General features: G+C 35.6%; 1 protein-coding gene across 1 annotated transcript in view; it reads right to left on the reverse strand.

Moving 5' to 3' along the window:
- LOC127855722 (perlucin-like protein) overlaps positions 1-482 on the reverse strand; it is a 2,228-nt gene extending 1,746 nt beyond the window's left edge. The window contains exon 1 of the mRNA XM_052391512.1: positions 315-482. Coding sequence (XP_052247472.1) covers positions 315-351 — 37 coding nt within the window. The 5' untranslated portion in view covers positions 352-482. The remainder of the gene's footprint in view (positions 1-314) is intronic.
- Positions 483-19,383: the final 18,901 nt, after the last annotated feature.

Raw genomic sequence — 19,383 nt, forward strand, 5'->3', positions numbered from 1 at the left:
TTGAAACACGCTCGTCCTGGTCAAGGTTGCATGCATAATCATGGTGATGTTGTTAGCAGACCAAATAACAACGGGCATGTGTATATCCGAAACAGAACTTTAATTTCATTCATAAAAACTGTCAGTTACAGTTAGACAAAATGTAAATAATTACCGTATACACAATATATCAATGGATGCAGGTATATTCCTGCAACATATATTTATATTTAATTTTTATACAAATCATCACCTTTTCAAATAAGATTTTGGAATATTGGAATTACGAGAAACGTGATTATCATGATAAATCTTTCTTGCGAGAATGTACATACCAAATACCGAAAAGGTAACTGCCCAAAACAGATTCATATTAATTCTCGACGCGGAAATCACTGTAGGTGTTCTTAAGCTCCAAAAATATCTCTATAAAATAAATATCGACCTTTGAAAACTCTTATCTCTTATCTTGCACAGGTAATTGACACACCTAATTACTATTGGGCAAGATGTATGTGCGTTCATTTATCAAGGCATGCATATATTGACGGAAAATACACTTGATGGTGCTTGATAGTAAGAGGCGAAGAGTCCACAATGGTTTACTAGTATATTAACACGAGACCCGTGGTGGCCTTAAAGCGCACACATGAGTTTAAGGATCACCAATTATCGAACGGTCTGACCTAGTTTCATTGATATTAAGGCATAAATGTGTTTTTATGGTGGTATTACGGTTTTATGGTCAGGATAAACATTCGGACTGCGTGTAAGACTTGGTAATATAAGGATTTTGAATGCTCATAATCCAGATTCAAAATAAGTGTACATATTGTGAAGATATTTTTATGACCAGTCATATTGAAACTGAGTCAGAAACGTAGTTTTCAGTTTTATAACATTTAACCTGGTAAACATTGTTTTTTCATGCACATGGCCACAGTTCAAACTTGGCCAAAACACGTCGTAAATAAATAATGTGACGTTAGTAACGCTTTTAAGATGTGACCAAGTGATCTGATTTTTCTAGACATGAGCAGAATATTAATTTGCCAAGATGTTAAAAAAATAAACATTCTGACACTGTTCCATCAAGTTTGAGTCATAACTATGGCTTCAAGAGGGGTTACAATTCTTTTCACAGAATAGTACGTGCCATAGATGTTGTGAAATTAAATATCCTGACACAGTTCCCTCAAGTTTTTGTCATTATTATGGCTTCAAGACTGGTGACAATTCCTTTCACAGACTTTATCTGCTGACCTATTTTCTTGACTGACGTAAACCGAGTTTAACCATGCTGGTGTCATAAAAGTTGCATCTTGAGATAAGGCCAGGTGATCAAGTGTTTTGACGCACGTGACCTAGATTGAAACACTGCCTTGTTTAAAGAATAAAAGAACAAAGATTTAAAGATCTAGATATGTTCAAGAACAAAATGTTATTTTTAATTATACACAATGACATCGTCTTTAAACATACAATATAGAAGTACGTTTGTCACGTTTCAATACATTTAAGCTCAATACAAATAAAACAAGAGCTGTGTTTATGAAACACAATGTCCCTTACTGCGCCGCTTTGAAGCCGCACGGCAGCTAATTTAGAAAAAATAACCTTAGACCTTGAAGGATGACCTTGACCTTTCACCACTCAAAATGTGCAGCTCCATGAGATACACATCCATGCCAAATATCAAGTTGTTATCTTCAACATTGCAAAAGTTATGACCAAGGTTTAAGTTTTGGGACAGACACACAGACACACACACATACAATGACAGACAGACAGGGGGAATAACAATACAAATGATAAAAATGCATAAAGTAAACTCTCAAAACATGTAATGAAAGATTTGTAAGTGATACCGGTGATATGATATTATTAACCAATGGATTGCGAGTTACAAATGCTTCTTTTTTATATTTACCCAACTTGACAAGTTCGTTTTTTGTCGGATGAAGGCGGTAATTGATGACTCTTAAACAAAGATTGATTAACATATATATATTGTTGGATTCTCAACGGGTGCACAGAAATTTTAAACTTAACACAATGAATACGCAAATTATTTTGTTACAAATCGTATTAAGCTTCGTATACTAGTGTAGATTTAACAACTCTATACATGTCCAGTATAGGACTGTTACTTAATGTACCATACTTTTCTCGTTTAAATGAATCTATAATTCTTTTTCTAAAATGACACATAAAAAGCAAAACAAATAGCTAGGGTTATTTTTCAAAGTACTGACAGTAGTGGTGTGACAATGCTTTTGAAGGGTATGGACATAAAAGCATCAAGTTAAGTTTATCTACATTACCACAATTGTGTATGTGGGTACGAAACTTTAGGGTACGAAAAAAAATTGGGTACAAAGATTAAGGGTACGAAAAAATTATGCCAAAAAAATTGGGTACGAAAAAAAATTTGGGTACGAAAAAAATTTGGGTAGGAAAAAAATGAGTACGAATTAAAAATTGGGTAAGAAAAAAAAATTTGGGTACGAAACAAATTTGGGAACGAAAGTTAAACAAATAATTGGGTACGAAAAAAAATTTGGGAACGAAATAAAAATTGGGTACGAATTTTTTTTGGGGGGTTTCCATCGTCACAGCGTTTGAAGTGCCACCTGGCATTTTAGTGTCTGGTTCCTGTCCCGAACCTCTCGATAAATTTGAAAGAGGACGGGAACCAGAGGGGATAATCACGTGATTATAAAGATGGCGACGTAAATGCCGATGCAGGTATTTTTCGCCATTTTATAGCCTTTATTACTTGTATATTTGTTTTTAAATTCCGCTCACATTCCAGCCATATTAACAAGAAAGTTTCTGGTGTTTATTTTATAGTTATATTCGCTCTATATCTTGACTTTACTCGCTGCACAATTTATTATCGGGATGACCTAATAAGGGCTCCACTAAGAAAATGTGCGGGGAGTAAAGTCGAGATATAATGCGAATTTAAATACGAAATGATCTTTAATCACCTTTTGACTGATATGGCTGGAAAGTGAGCCTTATTTAAAAAATAAACAAAAGTGATACAGGGTATAAGACGGCGAAAAATAGCTGTCTCGGAATGGATGTCGCCATCTTGGCTATCACGTTATTACTCCCTCTGACGGGAACCAAGCTGCCTTTATCTTTATCAATGATAATCAGCGAGGTATGCCAATTAAGAAAATTTAGCTAACTCAATCGGACTGGTTCGGTCCTTCACATAGGTCGCCATTGTGAAGAATTTTTTCATGGCATGATAACTTAGACGAGCTGCTTCGGTGAAGCAGCAATGTCAAAAACTATCCCTAACCATAATCGGTTTAGAACTTTTTAATATGTGAAACCCAATTGATGTGCCCTTTATGACACTTTTCAAAATTGATATTATACACAGTATGGAGAATGATATTATTATCCAATCTAAGTTTAAACCAATATTTCAACATTTCTTATAAAACGATTAATATAGAGTGGTTATCTTCCCATAAACCCATACCCTCTCCATAAACACGTGCGTTACAACTGTTGAGTCTTACTTGAAGTATACGTTAACAGCACTTTAAAACCCCATATTTCGGAGGCATAGTTTAATGCATAAAATAACTGACAAAGTATTTTAGGTTTTAGATCATACATTTAACACTTGTATAATAGAGTATTCATAGCCTTAATGGCTTTACCTCCTAAATGTTCTTGGTTTAACGTGAAATTACCTTTAAAATGAAAAAAAAAACAGTACCTAAGAAATTAAAATCATTAACTATTTCGATGATATGGCCACCGTATGTCTATGTCTCATTTTAGCTCTTACGGAATAACATGGTTTTAGTTTTCGAAGTGTTAACTTTAAGACCTCATTTATAACAATACAAAAGCAAATTATACAAATGGGTTTGGACTTCTTCGGTTTTTTTACCCAATCATCAGCGAAAATGAGTAATATAAGTAAAACATCGTCTATAGATAAACCATACTCTATATTATGTTGTAAAACATCACTATATCCTTTACAAACAGAGACAAGAGCAAAGGGGACATTACCTCCCCGTGACGTAGACTAACCGAGTTACGAAAGTAGTCAGAATAAGTTAAACATGATTGAACACAAGACTTAAGATTTTCACACATATCTTTAACAATTTGCAATAATTTACCTCTAATCACGGACTCTAGATTACACGGATAAGAAACGGGACCGTTACGCCAAATATCTTGTTGTGTCTAAGTCACGTGACCGTGTCGTAACTATCGATCTTTTATCGAAGCGCCGAGGTTATAAAACCCTAAATTTGATGTACCCACTCACGTATTTTGTTAAATTATAGTTTCATATAATAATAAGTATATACATAATTCTATTCTCCTATCGAGATGTTATTTTTAAAACTGAACTCCAAATATAAACGCTACAAATTGGTATTAAGTACGAACATGTCAACCGTAAATCTAGATTCTAAAACTCCAAAACGGTATGATATTTGCAAAAGTTAAAGTTATAACTCGCCGGGCTGTCGTAATCAGAAGAAAAACTTAATATATATTTATATATCTGTTTACTACGTAACGTAAGCTTTCTAATGATATATAATTTGTCAAAAATCGGCCTAGAAATGAAACTATTATTTAACAAAAGACGTGAGTGGGTACATCAAAATGTATAACCTCGGCGCTTCGCTGTACGCTAATTGTAAAAGATCGATAGCCACAACACGTTAAAACGCGCGGTGGTGAAACATAAAATGTGTATTTCTTGTGTTTAACTCGCTATAAATCCATTAATAACAACGGGAATATACTAAAAGATATATTTTTTTGAAAGAGGATTAATAAGCAACAAGATAACGTATAAACCAATACAATCGGATGAATAGTTTTTGCATAAGATTGAATTTACTACAGTAAGGGTCAAATACTCGATTCATTTCCTATCAATATACACTCCGTGCTCTAATGCGTGTTTTATAAAGTTTCTATATTTACTATAAAAAATGTCATCATGTCTACGCATATTACATAGAGCATTTTATTTTCATTAATATATGTTTGTACAATAGACATTCATTTAAATAAAGGATCGTACGATGTTAAGAAGTTTACGGGTGAATGTTTTCAACGCAGATCAATTTAAATAAAGGAATTGTTTTTAAGAAAAAAGAAGTTGAAACCTTGAGATGTTTTGAGATATTAAAACGACAACACAAATGTGTCAGAGGCATGGTGTAAAAACCAAGCGCGTTTGAAAAGTAAACATGTTTAATCGCTTTTACCCTTTCCCACTCAGAAGCAAAGTATAAATGCCAATGTTGAAACAGCATAAAAAATGAACAACCTTCGAGTTACACGCACTCTGTTCGGGTTTTAAGCTGCTGCTCATCAGTATCTAAGTGTTGGAAATGAAGCCTTTAAAACTTGAATCTAGTAAGAAAGTTCTTAAATTAAATTCGATTTTCTAAGGGACTTCAAATGCGTTAAAATACGTGTCTAAGTGGCAAGGCTTAAAAACAACCAATGCTAGTGGTCAATCCATGTTTCCACGCATCTTCCTTTGTTGTCGTAATCGCACTATATAGAAACACAAACATTTACTCATTAATTGCTGTACATTAGTAAATTCGGTTTGAGTATGTTTTCATGTGAAACTAACATTCAACGTCGCATATGTTTAGGTTTGCATGTTACTTTTAAAGTTTATTAATATGATACATAGACATAATTCAAAGCACAATTGGACGCTGTCTACACAAAATGTTATGTTGAACTAGATCTATTATCTTAAAATGTGTAGCAGAATTATAGCAGAAATGTATGATTTTATTTATTGAAAGCTCGAACAACAGATTTTGAACATGAGTAAGCAGTGGCTGTAGTGATACTCATGTTCAATCATTTTAATATACAGTCGTTAATCTCAATGAACAATTTAAACAGCGTCATCATACTTTAGCATTCTTGCTTGGTGTTCAGAGTTTTAAATGCGAACACTTGTCTGTCTCTCCGCAGGAACTTGTGAAAAAAGGTGAATGTGGTTATAATGCTTAGGCCTTCTGAAATCGTGGTAATCTACCATATCGGGGACAAAAATTGTTCATCCAGTTTTCATACAAGCACTTCATTGAATTATGTATGTTACAAATAACATGGGTCTGTTGTACATATCTGACAAAATCGGTCTATGATGTATCCATGATACAGAATCTTGTGTACACATTTCAACGGCATTGCCGCCGCGGACAAACGCGCTCTATCGCGGTAATGAGAATAAAGTACGCGTTGTCGTCGCGACAGCTTATCACGACGCTTAAAATCAAATCGCTGAAGGCATTGCAGTTGTTTGCTACTGCATAATCTTAGACGCCACTCATTTTTTCAAAATAAGGTCATAGCTAATCGCAAATTTGAATTGAACACAATACATTCAAATTTATTAAGAGTGCGTCTTAACGCACCGGTCGAGATGTGTTTGCACTGTTTATCATCCTATCTGAGTTATAGAGATAAAATAAACAAATTAACAACAACATGTCCTTTTTTGACGTTCTGAAAGTACATAAAGCATGAAAATAGTATAATGAGAACCAAATATAAAAGACAATTTGCAATCACCATAGTATTACATGAATATTGTTGGAATATCGAATACCTATCACACTAAGATCGTTATTTCATGATGGCAATTCCCTTTACAAAACTTTAGATTTTTTTTACGCCATGCACAAATTAAAAAAAAATACAATTAGATAATTGATAAATAAAAAAATCCATCTGCGATAAATACATTTACTCACAAATTAGGTAGTCATTAAGACAGCCATGTTGACACGTACGTTGTTGTTGATGCAATACTTGTTACCCTAGCAGTTCACACGGTGTCAACCAGTCTCTGACCTTAACATCGGTATAGACCACTAATGCGCTGTTTTACCCAGCTTTTCACCATAAATGGCATTTACATAACGCCAGCAGACACGAATAAATGTATTCGAATATTTCATAGGCTGCTGATTCAAGATAAATCCACTGCACTTTGGCTACATCACTGTGTTGATGCACAACGTAAAGGATGTAGCACTGTTCATTGTAAGGAATTCCCGACTACTCTCTGTATGTTTTAACGACAAAAATTGTGGCCCAGTTACAATTACGCGTTAAAGCCCGTCTCGCAGAATTTCAGGGTCTGTACTCGGTCTCTTAATCGTCAGGGGAATACATAATTGACTGTCGATAAACACAGTTTTGCTTTCAAAAAGAGAAAACAAACACTACCGAAATAGTGTAGTGGCACGGTAAGAGAAAATCGATTAATTATCTAACCACAAATGTGTGACGTACTCGGTCAGCACGTCCGGAAATCGTTCCTGAACGCCTGGATAGGCTACCCTTATTTACCAGTTTGCTATATTAGTTATTTCAAATTCAATTTTGCATCGAAAAGCATTGTGCTAAAAATGTCTATATTTCCAAATCGCAGTGCGATATTTAAAGACCCGCGTCATGTGAAAATGGGTCTTATGCCATATGCGCCCGTCATATATACAGCCCACACAGCCTGCGCATCTCTAAGTCTGGCCAGAAGATACATGATGAGACCATAACACCTTGAGTGATTTTATAGCGGACAGCATCGCCTCTTACCAGACTGCGCAAATGCTCTTGTTGGGCTTGACGCATGCCGAAACACCATAAGACCCATTTTCGCATGCAAGCTATGAAAGTGTGATTTAATTGTGTCGAAAGACAACTGCCAAGTACTAACATACGATATTCTTCGATGGTGAAGAAATAAACTCATATTAAGCCATGTGAGGACACATATGATGTGAACTCCGGTGCTATAATTTTATTTACTTACATTTATGTGTGGTTTGTACATAATGACATACATTTCATGAGTGAATATGCGACTAATAATTGAAAAAAAAAACCCACAAAAGTTAAACTTTTGTTTTCAATTTAGTTGTTTTTAATATTCGGTTTAAGCGATTATAAAGCATTTTTGTCGTCGTCGATAGTATACCTATAATTATTGGTGAACTCATGTTCATCGTTTTATAAAATGAATACTATGAATATAAACAAACTTAACCTTATACTATTGCGTTGTTATCATCCGTGCAAATGAGAATACAAGAAATATCGCCTTTACCTCTTGAGAACAAAAGAACTTTTCCCAGACATGTCAAATGTAACCTCGCTGTACTAGCAGGCACTATCAACGAGGTTACGCAACATACGCGTGATAGTATATTGGACTCTCGTTATCCCACTTTACTTGCTGATCAGCAGCAGTTTTATTTTCCGGTATCTATTACACGAGGTGGAATCATTGCGACCATAACGCTCGTGTTATGTGCGTTAAATGTCGCTATGCAGCTTCCGTTGTGGTGGCAATTTAAAAAAAATGCATGCAAACGGTGACGCCGATTTTTTTTTTACATTTCCCGAAAACATACAGACCTTAATTTATAAAATCGGGGAATGCTATTCGATACGAATATTAATATTGTTTACTATTCTTGCATAATTCTTGAGAAAAATCCGCTATCCTACCCTCCAGGACTTTACAAAGGTTGGTTCATGTGATATTGACAATGAACAAGTCGCATATTTTTACAATGTTTTTACATTTTTGTACAGAAAATCCCATTTTATAAGTGTCTTTTTTTAATTCTCAGCTACAAAAAATATCGTAGTCTCTGCTGAAAAGAAGGCGTTGTACCCATTGTTTTGAAAATGTTGTGGTCGCGAGCACATGTTGTGGTCGCAATTTATTGTCGTGGTGCTGATGTGAAGTAACAACAGGGCTATGGTGGTCCCGGGTCGCTCACCTGAGTAGAAGTCATGTTAAGCAAGGGTTTTTAACGTTTTTGTGAAAAGAAAGTGTTTGTTGTTTTGGAAAAACGTTCATAGGAACTGAGTTGACCTTCCGCAGCTGTTTTGGCCTGCCTGGAATTGCCATGTAAAAATACTTTGCATAATACATTTTCTATAAACCGCCTTCTTTTGATTCAGAATATAAGGCGTAAAAAACTGTTATCATTGCTGTTTAGCTTTGCCGGCGAACGAAATAAGATCACACAGTTTCTCAATAAATTTTCATGCTTTCTTGACTTTGATTAAGATACGAATGATTTTGAAGGTCAATTGAACAGTCCTTATTCGTTTTGTAATAACTTTACTCTCTGCTTGTTGTTATTTTTCCAACAGATAATATTAACGTCAATGTTAAAACGTATAATTTTATTCTATGTATTGGATCTCCAGAGGGAGGAAATTATTCAAACTTCACACATTTACTCTTTTATTAAATATTTCGGCCAAAGGCCTTCTTCAGTAAACGATTATTATGACAACTTTACATAGCGTTTTCTTCTGTCGATCATAACGGAAGTAAATACAAAAATACAAACAAATGACGTAACGTTACCCGACGTGAACGTGACGTTACGCGCCAATATTCGGAAGTCGCTACATATTATGTGTTATACGCTGTGTATATATTATTATATAGATATTATACACATATACCCACATATACGCATATACACACATATATATATACACCTACACATACATAGATACATATACATATATACACATATATATATATATATATATATATATATATATATATATATATAAACACACTTATACATATACTCACATACATATACACATACATACATACATACATACACATATATATAGGGAGAAAGGTGTGTGAACAACCAGATACACAGACATACAAACAGACATACATATTCCCATTTGAGAATTCGGCGTGTGCGCCTAGCTACGGTGCAGAACGAGACATACATACTATGAAATCCCCATCCCCAAAAAAGGATGGTTCATTCACAGTTATATATCTCGCACTTACACCGCAACACATCTCGACGTGGGAACAATTTTTACATACACAGAATGGACAATGTTACATACATAAACACTTATTTACAAACATGAAACCATAGTTGTATTAGGGCAAGATCCGATAAGGATTCTAAACTACCCTCACACTATGTTAGAGACACCGCGGAAATCCGTTGGATCAAGAAGATACAGTGAAATCATGAATATATTTGTGTATTAACAGGGAGATAATTATATTTCACAACAACGTCATTTCCTATTTCTGGGATCTATAATAGATACTCGTTCACAGTCGATAATTTATATATAGGGAGAAAGGTGTGTGAACAACCAGATACACAGACATACAAACAGACATACATATTCCCATTTGAGACTTCGGCGTGTGCGCCTAGCTACGGTGCAGAACGAGACATACATACTATGAAATCCCCATCCCCAACATAATAAACATAAATATTATTATTTATTATAAGCATTATATGTTGTCTATTAATGTTGCCGACTGGAACACACTGTCTTTTACATTACATCCGAACGGTTTCATAGTTTTAAGTCTCTTTATCCACAACGCTTCTCTAATTACACGCTCTTGGCGTCCAGCGATATTTAGCGTCTCCAGGACCGAGAAGTACATATTGCCATCGCAGTGGCTCGAATCGAAGTGGGTAGTGATGGGCTTTTCTTTATGCAGGCGGACGTCTCGCAAGTGTTCACTCATGCGCTCTCGGATTTGCCTCTCCGTCTCCCCAACATACACAACACATTCGCACGTGTTGCATCCTATACCGTATATCACGTTTCTCGTGCGACAAGTAACATTTTTGCACGTGCTGTAAGTAATTTTGCCGTCTGTGTCTTGAATGTCACTTGTTGTCAGTTTGTTACAGCACGTGCAGTTTGTCTCACATATGTGTGTGATGAAGGTAGCCTTGCTTGTCTTCTTGTGTACCGGTGTATCACAGAGGTTTCTGTCCCTACGGTATGCTACTAAAGGCGGTTTACTGAAGACTTCGCGCATCCTGTCTGATTTATATAGCACGTTTAAATGTTTGTGTACAATGCTGTGTACGTCGGGAAGAAGACTGGAAAACGTGACTACAAGAGGAACTCTGTCGTTTTGCGTTTGTTTTTTTTGATTTTTCCAGTAAGTCTGTGCGCGACAGTGCATCTACCTTCAGTAACTGGCCTTCTACGAATTTCCCGCTGTACCCGCGTCTTCTTAATTGCAGTTTTAGGTCATTTCTATGTTTGTTGTAATCACCTTCCTGCTCACAAATTCTTCGTATCCGCAATCTAAGTCCATACGCTAAAGATCTTTTACTGCTAGGGGGGTGGCATGAGTCTTTGCGTATGTAGAGCTGTTTGTCCGTGGGCTTAACATATAGATCTGTGTAGATATGACCATTTCGCATCCGTACGGTTGTATCTAGAAAAACGATACTGTGCGGACCATACCGAAGGTCTACTTGAATATTTTCGTGTATTGAGTTGGCATGTATGGTAAAAGCCTCAAGTTCAGGCGCGGTACCTATCCATATTCCAAAGCCATCATCTATAAACCTCTTATAAAATGCCGGTACTCTATAAGCTGTCAGGAGTTTCTCGTCCCACTTCCGCATATAGCTACAAGCAAATTTTTTTCCCAGTTTTGAGCCGATCGCCACTCCATCTGTCTGTACGTAGTTGTTTTCATTTAGACTGAAATTGTTGTTTTCCAAAACTGTCGTGATTACGTCAATCATATCATCAGTTGAAGTGACTAGTGGGTTGGAGCGCGCGTTCAATGCTTCCCTGCAAGCTTCTAACCCTTCTCTTTTGGGTATGGATGGATATAGTTTCCTGACGTCAAAACAAAATAGTAGACAATTGTCTTCCGGCAGTGGTTCTTTGACTTCTTTTAGTTTTTGAATAAAGTCCGTAGTGTCTCTAATGTAACTCGGCGAGGACTCCACATATTCATTTAATTCGTGCTCGGCTAATTCGGCTAATTTCTCTGTAGCTGTATTTATCCCGCTCACTATTGTGCGTAAATGTGCGTCTGCTTTATGTATCTTCGGATTTCCTTTGAGTTTACCCGCTTGTGGGTACCTTGGTATTAAATACTGTTTCATATCACCAGAGATACTGCCTTGTCGGTGAAGTCTATTAACGAGCGACTTCACATTCTTCATACTTTGTTTACTTGCGTCGCCTTCAGTAGATCTGTATGCCTTGTCTTCACTCATTTCGTGTTTCAGTGACTCTATGTAAACTTGTTTGTCTAGTATTACTATGCCAGATCCCTTGTCTGCCGGTCTGATGATAATTGAATCATTATGTAACAGTTCATGAAATGCTTTGTTTTCATTCTTGTCTAGATTTAATTTGCCAGTCTTCCTCAAATTTGAGATGATATCATTCTTTACCAGTTCAACATAAAGGTCGAGGCTTGGGTCCCTTCCCGCGTTTGGAGTAAATGTGCTTTTTGGTTTAACTCGGAACTTATCGAGTATTCCCTGTTTCATATTTTGGTTGCTTTCAGTGTCCGCAAAGTATTCCCGTAATCGCATTCTGCGTTCCCACTCCCCAAGGTCAGCTAGCAATTTCACCTTATCAATATTCTTACGACTTGGGATGAATTTAAGGCCCTTTTCAAGGAGATTTTGTTCAGCGTCGGTGAGTACGTGTTTTGATAGGTTAGTCACTGAAGATTCTGTCCCATCGGATTTTTTTGGTAACGATTCTTGTGGTGATATTTGGGGTTTATTCTCCTTAACCTGCTTTGCTTTGAACGCTTTTGTGTCACTGGGTCGTTTCACATTTGTATTTGCATTGGCAGTGTTCCGTTTTTTCAAGTAAATTACAGGTTCGGTAGGCTTTCCTTCAAACCAATCATACACGCGAGTATCAGTATCATGGGTTGTATGCTGTCTACCGTCGACGCTAGCTTCTAGTACACTGAAATGGCTTTTTTCTAAAAGTAACCTCAGCAGGCGGTCTACATTAATTGAGGGCTCAATTTGATCTTCAAATTTCAACCACTCTGTGAATTTACGGTCTGTTGAAACATGGATGCTAATTTGGTGGTGATCAGATGCGGCTTTTAGCTCGGCCTCCGTTGCCCATGACGATAACCTTCCATTTGTATATCTCTGTGCGCTTAGGTGTACGTGTATATTACCGTCTACCAGATGGTTGTAATTATGGGAGTTCTTATACATATATTGAGTAAGGTCTTCTCTCAATGATTCGTGATACATTTGAGATCCATACAGGAAATAGCTTAAACATCTTTAAAAACAATTACCGTCTTTTGCAATGCTAATTATCTTGTAGGTTTGGACATCCTCGTCTTTATTGATCTGTGATTTTAGCTGTTGTAATTTTTTTAATTTACGCCGTTTGTTCTCTAATGTTCGTTCAACATACCATATGTCAATTGGCTTCTTTTCATTACTATCTAGCATAGAATAAAAATGAATGATCTCACCCTCAAGTTCGTTTAACTTTTTCAAGCACGCGTCTCTTGTGACTCCCATCAACTGATTCGCGGCATCAATCTTTATTTTGCGGCATTTCTCGAAATCTTCATCTCCAGCTTCCATCTGTAACTCCCACTTTAACTGGAACCCTTTCGGGATAATGTTCATATGTGTGCACGTGTCCAGGAACTCGAGATGACTTCTGTAACGAGCTTGTTTGTCCATCAATCTCTTCAGAGAAAACGTATCGACGTCTGTATAATCCATTTATCGTAGGAGTGTTGTAATAAATACTCTATGTATTGGATCTCCAGAGGGAGGAAATTATTAAAACTTCACACATTTACTCTTTTATTAAATATTTCGGCCAAAGGCCTTCTTCAGTAAACGATTATTATGACAACTTTACATAGCGTTTTCTTCTGTCGATCATAACGGAAGTAAATACAAAAATACAAACAAATGACGTAACGTTACCCGACGTGAACGTTACGTTACGCGCCAATATTCGGAAGTCGCTACATATTATGTGTTATACGCTGTGTATATATTATTATATAGATATTATACACATATACCCACATATACGCATATACACACATATATATACACATACACATACATAGATACATATACATATATACACATATATATATATATATAAACACACTTATACATATACTCACATACATATACACATACATACATACATACATACATACATACATACATACATACATACATACATACATACATACATACATACATACATACATACATACATACATACACATATATATATATATATATATATATATATATATATATATATATATATATATATATATATATATATATATACATGTTCACAATATACATATACATAACATATATAATGTCTATAAATAAACATAAATATTATTATTTATTATAAGCATTATATATGCTGTCTATTAATGTTGCGGACTGGAACACACTGTCTTTTAATTAGCAACATTAACGCGCACATTGGAGTTTGGAGTGAACCCTCTACACAATCCACATATATCCGTCTTTGAATTGTTTCATGAAACTCATTAATGCCATTCTACATATGATATACACATACACATACATAGATACATATACATATATACACATTTATATATATAAACACACTTATACATATACTCACATACATATACACATACATACATACATACATACATACATACATACATACATACATACATACATACATACATACATACATACATACATACATACATACATACATACATACATACATACATACATACATACATACATACATACATACATACATACATACATACATACATACATACATACATACATACATACATACATACATACACATATATGTACACACTGTCTTTTAATTAGCAACATTAACGCGCACATTGGAGTTTGGAGTGAACCCTCTACACAATCCACATATATCCGTCTTTGAATTGTTTCATGAAACTCATTAATGCCATTCTACATATGATATAATGAAATCAAATTAGACACATGTTTTTAAAACGAAATTGTTTGCTACACCATGTAACGAAAATCGTATGTATTAATACAATCATCACTTAGAAACATAATGTCCTCTTCTGGATTCATATTGTCGGGAAAAGGACAGGATCTCCAAATATTTTATAAGTTTTCATTAGTATTAGTTTTCAAGTATTTCTGTAATCGTAGCAACCACAATTTAAGTGTGATTAAAACAACGGAAATCACGTTAGTATTCAACATGTGAACATTTATCTACATACCGAGTTTCATCATTATACTTGAATTTATTTTTGAGTTTGAACAGGATATATATACTTTACACCTCATCTTAAGAACTTTTCGAGTGATGTTAAAATATTTTATTTTAGGGCCGTACAGACGGACGTTCGTACATACAAAACAAAGAAAACTTGAATGCTTCCGATGCGGCCGTCTGTCAACATATCGAGTTTTATCAAAATAACTTTAGCATATTTATCAACTTTTCACATGATCACGGTTTTATTTTTGTTTCCTTATTTCTGCAACCAGGGCTTATGTGAAATAAGAAATAACGTGAATATTTCCCATATGGCTTTCTATCAAAATGCTAGTACTGAGTTTTTAAACCTAGCTTATGCACATTTTGGGTGATGAAAGTATATATTTCTTGTCGAAAAGACACTTATAATATACCAAATTCTGTCATCCTAGTTCATTTTTCCCATATGACGATTGAGTCATCGCAAGATCCAGAGATTTTTTACAATTCATATTCCTCACGTTGCCCTCTATCCAAATACCAAGTAAAATCAACATAGCTTAAGAACGGTGTTGAGTTATCTAAGATCAAAATATGGACTGGAAGACGGGCCACGAAAGAACCCGGGATGAACGTATAGTCTTCCCCGGCAGGAGACTAAAACGAACCAGCCAACTTACACCTTTCTAATCATTCTAAAGTGTATGAAACGATATCAATCTTTTTTTAGCTTTACATTCGCGTTTGCCAAACCTGCGAAGTTTATATATGACGTAATTTAACACAGAACCGAATTAATAATTCGATATCTGTGACCTTACAGCGTAGAGACGATTTGTTCAGAAATCTAAAAGAAATGCTCCTTAAATGGATTCATAAACCTGAACATATTTAGTCCAACTTATATACAAGTGAAATATGCATATGTTAATATAAGACGGTGATGACGAAAAGAAAATTTATCGAAAAGTTACACAAGAAAAGCAAACAAGTAAGAAGATGAAACAAACGTGGTTTGAAAACACGCGAACACTGTATTTAAATGACCCAAACGGAAACACACAGATAAGTTGTAACAGGACATAACGTAATGGTGATAGGGTGATGGAACATTATAAACTTAATTAGCAGAATATCACCAGCTCTTTTATAAAATACTGAGTATATAAACGTATTTATTTAATAAATTGATACATCTATTTTATCATCTCACTTTTTCACAACATGCTCACGTTAAGCTATTGCGATTCGGTGATGTTTGTCGTTCGTCTGCGAGTACTCGATGTGTGCCTGTTTTTCAAATCTCTTCTGACGGGTGGGCGGGATGAGACAAAACATTATGCTTTTTAGGGGTCCTCTATAAAATACATTTAATCAGTCCGTACCGTACCGTTGGTTAATTGGTAGAGCACGGCCTTTTATCTTCTAAGACCGCAAGACCCACATGTTTCATACTTAGTTTGTTACATCGTTCTGAGGTACTTTATACAATTTAATATGTCCCCTTCCAAATTTAGAGGTGTACATTGTTTTGCTGGATGTCGGTTGAACAGTATATAACGACTATCGAAATTGGAGCCACTAGGTCAAAGGCAATGGTTACTGTCACAATAAGTGTGAAAATCGTTTCCGATAAATAACTCGTCAACAAATTGACCGATTGTCTCGATACTTCAATCGTTTATTGGCCTTGGACACATGGCCCCTATTGAAATTGGGAACACTATTTTTAAGGCAAAGGTCACTGTGACATTAGGTGTTAAATTGGCTTCCGTTTGATATACCAAGAAATGAGTTGTCGCTTAATTAATGTATATTTCTTGTTTGCTATAATGCAAGCCCTGTGGCTACGTCAGTGTTGCTGGGCACCAATTAGTTTGTTGACAGCAGATGCAAGCTTTTAACTGGCTACAGTCCGTTTTAATAACATTGTATAAGATCATGACAAGATTACATGATAAATGGATGTTTGTTGTCCTGCATGTGCACTTGCCAGATGGTAAATGCGCCTGTATATACATTTCAACAAATTTGTTTGACCCATCAAGTTCACATGTTTATGTAACGATACATTTGTATAAGCAATGCTTCTTTTTACTAAAAAAGAAAGGTTTAAACACATAGAAGGGACGCTCGAGGTTTATTTTCAGGGAACCCTTAGGGGTGGGGTCCTATCAGGATGGATTTGGACGGATTTTGTCATGTCTTGGAAACGTTATTAGTTACTTGGAGAATTACATGGACTTAGAAATATTGCATTAAAAACTAATTTAAAGAATTATGTGGACTTGGAAAGTTTATGTTAACAACTGAATAGAGCAAAGAACTAATCATCGAGTTGATTTATGGATGAATTGTTATAACGGTACACATAGATGGGTGTCAATGCCCTGTTCAATGCATGTGTCTCCGACCGCGAAGCAGTTGTTTCAGAGTTGGTACCAACAAAGATGTCGAGATTTGGTACCAACTATATTGACGAGTGTTACTATCAGACACTATGTCGCGAATAAGTACGAACGAGTATGTCGAGAGTAAGCACAGCACCAATCAGTACTTAGAGAGTAAGTATAAACCAGTATGTAGAGAGTTAGTGGCAACCAGTATGTTGATAGTAAGTACCAACCAGTATGTAGAGAGTAAGTATCAACCAGAATGTAGAGAGTTACTACCAACCAGTATGTAGAGAGTAAGTACCAACCAGTATGAAGAGAGTAAGTACCAACCAGTATGTGGAAAGTAATACCAACCAGTATGTAGAGAGTAAGTACCAACCAATCTGTAGAGAGTTACTACCAACCAGTATGTAGAGAGGAAGTACCAACCAGTATGTGCAGAGTTAGTATTAACCAGTATGTAGAAAGTAAATACCGACCAGTATGTAGAGAGTAAGTACCAACCTGTATGTAGAGAGTAAGTACCAACCAATATGTCAAGAGTAAGGATCAACCAGTATGACGAGACTTAGCACCAACCAGAAAGTAGAGACTTAGTACCAACCAGAATGTAGAGTGTATGCACCAACCATTATGTACAGAGTAAGAACCAACAAGTGTGTGCAGGGGAAGACCCAACCAATATGTTGAGCGTTGGTACCAACCATTATGTAGAGAGTTAGTACCAACCAGAATGCCGAGAGTTGGTAACAACCAGAATGTCGAGAGTAAGTACCAACCAGTATGTAGAGAGTAAGTACCAACCAGTATTTCGAGAGTAAGTACCAACCAGTACGTAGAAAGTAAGAACCGACCAGTATATACAGAGTAAGTACAAACCGGTATGTAGAAAGTAAGTACCAACCAGTATGTAGAGAGTTGGAACCAGCCAGTACGTAGAGAGTAAGAACCGACCAGTATATAGAGATTAAGTACAAACCGGTATATAGAAAGTAAGTACCAACCAGTATGTAAAAGTAAGTATCAAACAGTATGTACAAAGTAAGTACAAACCAGTATATACAATAATTACTAACCAGTATGTAGAGAAAGGAAGTACCAACCAGTACAGAGTAGGTAAAAAACAGTATGTAGAGAGTTACTACCAACCAGTTTGTAGAGAAAGTTCCAACCAGTATGTTGAGAGTAAGTACCAAACAGTATGCCTACAGTTAGTATCCACCAGTATGGTGACAGTAAGTATCAACCGGTATGTATAGAGTGAGTACAGCACGAATCAGTATAAACAAAGTAAGTACCAAACAGTATGAAGAGTGTAAGTACCAACCAGTATGTCGAAGGTAAGTATGAACCAGTGTGTAGAGAGTAAATAACATCCATGTTGATAGTAAATACAAACCGGTATTTAGAGAATAAATATTTATCTGTATGTAGAGAGTTAGTAACAATCAGTATGTCGAGTGGAAGTACTTACCAGAATGGTAAGCACCTATTTAGAGAGTAATTACCAATTATTACGTTGAAAGTAAGTACCAACGAGTATAAAGAGAGCACGTATTATCAAGTATGTAAAGAGTTTTATCCTATAGCTAAATGATTTTATAGAACACAATACGACCCATAAAAAAATATAAGATTTATCTCACACCTTGGTTTATCCCACACCAAGTCATGTGTGGAGTAAGGTCATATTAATCGTAATCAACTATAATCATTTTAAGTAAAATCGAATCAGATTCAACTAAACAAACAATTTCATACCAAGATGTAATATACTTTAAACACAAAATGCAACACAAAAAGCAAAAAAACAACAACACATTTGTTTACAAATATTAAGCGCGCATGCTCATGACGTTATTATTAACACGTCAAACGACAAAATTTTGAATTCGCAAGA

The sequence above is a fragment of the Dreissena polymorpha genome, chromosome 13 (assembly GCF_020536995.1).
Source record: "Dreissena polymorpha isolate Duluth1 chromosome 13, UMN_Dpol_1.0, whole genome shotgun sequence".
Classification (NCBI taxonomy): Eukaryota; Metazoa; Mollusca; class Bivalvia; order Myida; family Dreissenidae; genus Dreissena; species Dreissena polymorpha.